The 7,319-nt window shown below is 40.5% G+C and overlaps 1 protein-coding gene across 1 annotated transcript in view; it reads right to left on the reverse strand.

The window, feature by feature from the left end:
- Nucleotides 1-1,658: 1,658 nt before the first annotated feature.
- DZANK1 (double zinc ribbon and ankyrin repeat domains 1) overlaps nucleotides 1,659-7,319 on the reverse strand; it is a gene marked incomplete at its 5' end in the record, with an annotated part of 21,436 nt that continues 15,775 nt past the window's right edge. The window contains 7 exons of the mRNA XM_009873978.1: nucleotides 1,659-1,824; nucleotides 2,054-2,128; nucleotides 2,570-2,697; nucleotides 3,267-3,347; nucleotides 4,459-4,547; nucleotides 5,575-5,671; nucleotides 6,584-6,658. Of these exons, the coding sequence (XP_009872280.1) occupies nucleotides 1,659-1,824; nucleotides 2,054-2,128; nucleotides 2,570-2,697; nucleotides 3,267-3,347; nucleotides 4,459-4,547; nucleotides 5,575-5,671; nucleotides 6,584-6,658 (711 nt within the window). The remainder of the gene's footprint in view (nucleotides 1,825-2,053; nucleotides 2,129-2,569; nucleotides 2,698-3,266; nucleotides 3,348-4,458; nucleotides 4,548-5,574; nucleotides 5,672-6,583; nucleotides 6,659-7,319) is intronic.

Genomic DNA, 7,319 nt, shown 5'->3' on the forward strand with positions numbered 1-7,319 from the left:
TTTTTCTTTCTCCCGTTTCAGGGAGGAACACAGAAAGCACTCCGCGGGCTGCGCCTTTCTCTCCCTTCAGAAGGATCCTGCTAACCTGACGCTGCAGGAGTTCCTGAAGCTGGACAAAGAACGAATGAAAAATGCAGTTGTACGTACACATCGGCACCGTGATGTTTTTCTACACCCCCGTGACGCTGGAAGAGTTATTTAGTCTCTAGACTTGGGGCTGTTTAGCTGGCCGTTTGTTTCCTTATCACAGCGCTGCCAACGTGATTTAGGCTCGCAGAATAGTTTCGGTTGGAAGAGAGCTTTAAGGTCATTGTGCCCAACCGGTAAACTAGCGATGCCGAGATATACCTTAACCGGCTTTTTAAGGGGATGTGGATCTGCAGAGATCCACGCTAACCGCTCATTAAATCTGTGGACCAGCAGGAGATGTACAGACCTAAGGGTATCAGGGATATCCCCGTTTGCAAGTGCTGGGAGATGCAGCCCGCTTTCCCCTTGGAGCTGGACGATGTTCACTTCAAGTGGTAGACAGTAATGTGGTATTTTCATTCTTTGCAGAAAAAACAAATTTCGCAGAAGATGAATGAGGTTCAAGATGCAGCCAATATCGTGCGTCATGCAATAAAGAATCTGGACTTCTAGGCTACGGTGGCTTCTCGCTTGCCAGTGACATCTATCTTGTATGTGTGCTCTGGCACTGCCACTTCCAGGTGACGGGCTGTGTTTCCCGAGACTGCTTCCAGAATGGCCATCTCCGAGAGAAGCAGACTGAATTCTGCTTCACTCACCTTGAGTCTGTCCAGGAATTACCTGGAGTTTGATGCACTGCATACATGAATCTTTTCCTGCAGGGGTTCTCCTATTCTTTTTGTTGGTCTAATTAAGGATTACTATACATGGGGTTTTTTTGTAATTTTTTTTTGTTGTTGCTGTTTGTTTGTTTAATTGTTGTTTTTTGGTTGTTTTTTTCATTTCTGGCATGAGCTGGCAGGCACTTCCATTTTTAACTGAATATACCAATGCTTTTAGATACTTTTGGAAATAAAAAGGGGAAGCAGTTTTAAAACTTTCAGGGATTTAGGATTGTGGCTAATAATGTCTAATTCCACCAAATCTGAGTGCGCCTGGTATCTCTGTAAACTTTTTTTTGTAGACGGCTGCTGTCTCATGTTGATGTATTTGTAAATAAACCTTGAAGGTAAAACAGCAAAGTAATTTTATTCAGTTTTCTGGAGGAAAAGAATCTGACCTTTAATGCAATGAGCTGCGCTGAATGCAGTTTTAACTTCAAAATGGAAAATAAGCTAATCAAAGTAAGCTTGCAGTGCTGTTGCTCAAGCATCAGGCTGTCTTAAGCAGTGTTTATCAGGTCTCCTTAAAATATCCTTGTGCCCTGGAAGGTTTTGTTGATCCCTGTCCTTGCACAGGTTTGGGAAGGAAAAGAAACATTGCAGACCTGAGCGCAGTGATTGAGGAATTGTGCTCTGAACTGCTGGGAAGGAATGGGGGAAATCTTGTACAAAATATTTTGCTGTTACGGGGCCCGAGTTGATCATACAGGGTTGTGAAGTCTGTGGACAGAATTGGATGTGTGCGCTTGCTTAGGTGCTCCTAAACTCGGAACCTTCAACTCCATCTTGGGGAAAAGGCGTTCGCAATCACAAACTGACAAGATCAATGTTCCCAGGTTTTGGAAGTTTGTCCAACGTTCCCTGACCAAGCTTACTTACGAACAATGCAATAACTTCATTATTTCCAGCTGCAACAGCCAAATCATATGCCGATTGCCCTTTTGCATTCTTCTTTTTTGTGCTTGCATTGCAGCTGTAAATAAAGAACAGATTGTTTTAAACCACTAAAATTCATTCCGAGTCCCTAGAATTAATCAACTGGCTTGTAGGTAAATGTTGATGCAGAGTAACTTCAGAATCTCTGGATGCCTCTCCCTGAAGGGACAAAACTGTGAGATAAGAGCGCTGAGCCCCGAGCAGGCTCTGGCTCTTCAGTATTGGGCTGCCTGTTGCTGAGCTAGTGGTCCAGCTACAGCGCTTACCCTAAAAGGACTCGGATGCACTCCTCTCCCTCGGATCCAAGCAGAACTGCCTCATGGAGAGCAGTGTTGCTGTGCCTGTGTAGGAGGAACAAGCAACATACTTATCACCTGAAGAAACTGTCCTGGTAAGTGGAAAAGCAGTCTAGCAAATTAAACATAGGAAAAGTAATAGGAAGATACAGAATAAGTGAGGAGTTCTCATGATTTTGTTTTTGTTGGGCTTTAGTGTGGTTTATCATATCAGTTAATGTGGCTGGTAGAAGGCCTTGAATAGAACAGCAGCTTTCCTAACAGAAACGTCAGGAAATCTTCAAAGCTGGCAACCAAAGGGAATACTATTATCTTTGTGCAGTTGTAGGTTTGTTTTTTAAAACAAAAATTTGGCTTTGGAAGCTGCTCCTTAACTACAGATTTTAGACAAGGGGTGGGAGGTTAATCCTCTCTCCAATTGGAGCACAGAGATTTTTTCTGGTAAAACTTCAAGAGACCCAAGGCAGAGAATCAGTGCTCACTTACAGTCCTGACTGCTGGTTAACGTCAGCACCTTTCTGCACAAGAAGGGGGATCGCTTCCGCGCGCTTGTTAAGGACAGCAACTGTGAGAGCAGGTCGGTCCGTGTTGCTGGTGCAGTTTGGATCGGCTCCCTAGAATGCACAAGAGAGGGGAGGTCAACTGTTAAGAGCCATAAAGCTTCTTCAGCTTCCCACCTTGCTTTAATACTGTGCCACTTTAAATTGGAAACTGGATTTGACACTCAAGACAGAAATGTTCAAACCATGTGGCATCGTTTCTTCATGTTTCTTCTGAAAATGTTTGCCAAAAGCCAGAGTAAATGTATATAATGAGCTGTCAAACTAGATCCCACATTCAGGATGCACCTTCCCACATAGCAAAAAGTAGAGGTTGTGCTTGCTTTTGCTATACAGAGGACTTGACCCTAAACTATAAAATTAATATATTATTTCTGTGTGGCCTTGACAAACCCAGAGGAGAATGCCTTATGCACCAGACAAACAGAAATTTGGGGAGAACATATGTAAGTGTAAAATAGGCTGTTTCTTCTCTAAAATGCTCTTTTCAATCTGAAGACAGCCAGCTGTATTTCAAGGATGTTGCCTCCTAAGCATAAAGTTGATGTCTCATGCCAGGCTAATATTCATGCAGCAAACAGTCAAAGAGTTGGACAGGGAACCTTCAGCAAGCAATAACTTACTTCAGTGAGCAATTGTTCTACCAAGGTGATTCTTCCTTTCCCTTTTGGACCCAGCTCATCCAGTAGTTGTCTGGTCTCTGGCTGTGGAAACACAGAAAACAGCCAGTAACGTTTCACACAGGGAAGATACAAATAGCTAGACCATGTTCTGCTTTGAGGAAAGGTGCAAAACGCACAGAGTGGCATGAATGCAGTGTAGCTGAGCCTCAGTATTATTAATCCACGTCCCTTCTTTGGGAATGTCTTTCTGAACCTGAGCAAGCTTTGGATATTCCAGGATAGTATCTCAATATTGAGGTCTTGATTCAGCAAACATATCTGCAAATGATTAGCTTTACATCAGTGCAGCTCTCCAGGGCTGTACAAAGATCTGCTTACCTCAGTAAAATTAAACATGGGCACAAGTTCTTTGCTATAAAGTTTGAAGCTTGTGGAACTTGTGGAAGTATTTTATTTATAAAATCAAAATGTCTTGCCTCTTGAAAGTTAGTTTACTAACTATTAAAACAACAAACAAACAACAAAAACTAAAACCTTTTCCTTTTATTTCTGGCCTTCCCCCTCCTTCCTCTCCCCTTCTGAATGCCCAATCACTTGACCAAATGTTTTTATCTCTCAACTCATATCACAGAGCTCTGCATCTTCTTCCACCTGTTGAGCTGGCTAACTGATCCAAGCTTAGATTAATGTATGTTTTAGTTTTGATATTTTCCATGCCATAACTGACAATTCACTTAGTAGATGGGAAAACTGAACTGACGTAAAAGCTTGTTGTGTTGGTCATCTTCTGTTTGGTTCACAGTCTGTGCAAACAGTAGTTCTAGTGCAGCCATGTCCTATGAAGTCAAACTAGGTAGTAAAGTCAAGGGAGGACAATAATGCCTCCATCTGATCTTGCTTCTGAGGAAAAACCTGTAACAAAATCAGTCTACAACTGTCTTTAGGTCTAATGCTGTGTCAGAAAAACAGGATGGGTCCAAAAATGAGAGCAACAATCTAATTAAGCTCCTAGTGGGAACAAAGTTTAGTTATTTCTGTAGAAATGTTCAGGTTTTATATTAAGTTGAACTTTTGTTGCCTTCCCAAGCCCCCAACCTGTGTTAAAAGCTCTCTATTTTTACCCTTGGATGCCCTCCTTCATGTTAATGCTGCTCTATAGGTAGTTTTTCCTGTACTGACAGAAGATACATACAGGGAGCTTATCTTCTTTTTCTGTAAGTGTTCTTGAGTTTGTTCTCTTTATTTTGTCTCTTGAAAGGAAAAGATTATGATCATCCTCCCCTACCAGAAAGGGAAACAAGTGTTAATTCAAAGCAAAGGCAAGAACTTGTGGGAGAGATCTGGAAATAATCTATCCACAAAAATATTTTATTTTGTGTTGAAATCAAAGCAATATTTATCAGTTTTCTACAAGAGAAAGTGATGAAATATTTGTTTCAGATCAGACTGGTTTTAACAAAAGGTTTATGCTCAGGCAGTCCTAAAAACTTGCTATTTTGAAATGAAGATTCAATAAAATGGGGAGTTTGGGAAGTTTGAGTCTTTTTTTTTTTTTTAACTTGCTGCAGCTATTCAAGAGGCTTGACTCAAATTCATGAATTGTTTTGACCCCAAACCTTACAATTTTTCAATGCTGTTTGGCATGCTTAAGAACAAGACTAGACGACCTTGAGTAGTTATGTATGTGCCGTATTTTTAAGAGACATAATCAACCACATGGTTGATAAGCATGTGGGGATGCTTTGAGCCGGTGCTATTAGAGCACGTGAAATCACAGTCACAGTACTGACACTCCAGAAAATCTGCTCCTAGTGCCTTGGCTGCCTCTTGCCAAATCTCAGACTGGAAGCACAAGGTGAGCAAAATTTATACGTGAAATAAGTCGAATGACACTATAGGAATTTCTGAATTCTAATGCTGACTTTACAACTAGTTGATTTAATGAAATCTTTGAAGTCTCTGGCACTGCTCAAAAGCAATGGCTCCTATTGTAAAAGAACACGCAAAGCATCTGAAGTTTTATCACTGTAATAAAAAAGCTACCATGAGCTGTGGCTGCAGTTTACTGGCCTCTTCAGCTGCCCTCTAGGGATGAAGCATTCCTGTGAGTTTTTATCAGAGTTCACACACTGCTTAAAACCCAACTCAGCCACATTTTGAGTCTTAAAGATCAACTTAAATAGGAGCAGAATGTGCCAATATATTAGTTTGCCTGTCTCAGCATCTAACCTTCCAAGCACTTTTGTATTGTCGATGACTATATTTATAGTTGACCATAAAGACAGGGCGAGGAAAAAAAAAATCTCACCAAAACTTGTGTGACTGCCATCCTGTCCATCTCTGACATCTGTGACAATATTCAGGTAATGACTGCTGAACGTCACTGGTTTATTAGTGTGAATATCCTGTAGAATCATCAAATTCAGGCAGTTAATAAGATTATTGTGTGATGTTGTTATCATAGTAGCACAAAACAGTGGTATAGCATATGAAAAAAATACATAGACTTTCAGTACCAGTCTCAAATTAGCACAAGCCAAATTATTGTATGTAATTGAACTCTCTTTTGAGGCAAAATGTAGCATCTTTAGATAAACTTTGTGTTAGGTATTTGGTTTGATTTGGAAAAAAAAGTGACATAGCCTCACTTAGTGAAATGAAGATTCTCATCCAAATGAAAGTGTGTCTACCAATTGAGAGATTTGATAAACTCCTCACTTGTGAAATGATGTGATACAACTTTTCAGGCACCACATGGCAAGGTAAGCTTGTTGAGATTGTGCACAAGAGGTAGTCTGAATTTTGCATCTTTGAAATGGTATGTTTTCATCTTTAAAAAGCTGGAAATGTATTGATGTGTGTTGTTTTTAGAACATGGCAGTTCTGGAGGTAGGGGTTTCAAGTGTTTGAAGACAGTTAACACCAGCTCTGGCAAGTGTTATCCAAGCTATTGAAAATCACTATGCTTGTTTCTTAAGAGCGTAATTTGCAGACTGAAGAAAAGGGTGATCTAAGCTCAAGAGCTAAGGGGTGCTAGAATTATCAGACAACATCATCTGAAAGAAGACTGTTAATATTGATAGCAAATTAAATGAAATGCAGGATGATAGCAACACAGCCATGAAGTCTGTCTTAATCAGATACCTGTTCAGCCACCTCCAACAGAAAAAGATTGTTTTCTCTGAAACGATGAGTTAACATCCTCTGAACAAAATAGTTTAGTCCTGATTTTTAAAATATATCAGTGTTATATGGACTGGCCTAGTGACAGCTTTAGACCAGTTGTCTAAACAATGGACCTCATTCCCCAAACTGACCTTGTTAATAGCAAGAGCATAATTCAGTGTAATAGTGACTTCATAGTCATCCTCACAGATGGTAGCAGAATTAATCTAGAGGGAAAGACCAGCCATTAGTATCTCTTACAAAAAGTACACAGAATAGCTTAGTGTTGCTGATGCTGTTTATTATGGAGCCAATACATAAAATCACACGTGGCCTTTGCATACTTGTGATGCTGCGCTAACACTTCACATTTAACTGAGCAAGGGGCAGGTGGTATTTTGAGTAACTGGAAATATCAGAATGATTGAAATGCCAGATGAATCCCGAAGATGTGATAATGCTGCGTTTCATGAATGTTCAGTCACTCTCCACCAGATTTTGCAGCTGCATGAAAGGCTATGTTGTTCTTAGGACTTCCTACTCTAGGAGAAGTGGTTGCTGCTTTAGTTGTATTAGTCCATAGAAGCACAGTCTGTAGTAAAATGTGGGCAACTTTCCGTATCAGTTGAGGCGGTACTGCTGGCCAGAAGACTGTTACACAAGGATGAGTGCACAGGGGATTATAAAGAAGTGGAATGAAGCTAACAAGGTTATATTGCAGCAGGTGGAGAATTTTGAGGTAAGGTTGATTATATTTCTAACCCACTTGAAAACTGTAAAAGCAACATTAAACTCAGATAGTTGGCATCTACTTTGAATCAATTCTGTTACTTTCAAGGTTAGTGGTTTCAAGACAGAAGGATGACAAAAGGCCAAGAAGCAGCAGGA

This window comes from Apaloderma vittatum, unplaced genomic scaffold (assembly GCF_000703405.1).
Source record: "Apaloderma vittatum isolate BGI_N311 unplaced genomic scaffold, ASM70340v1 scaffold20847, whole genome shotgun sequence".
NCBI lineage: Eukaryota > Metazoa > Chordata > Aves > Trogoniformes > Trogonidae > Apaloderma > Apaloderma vittatum.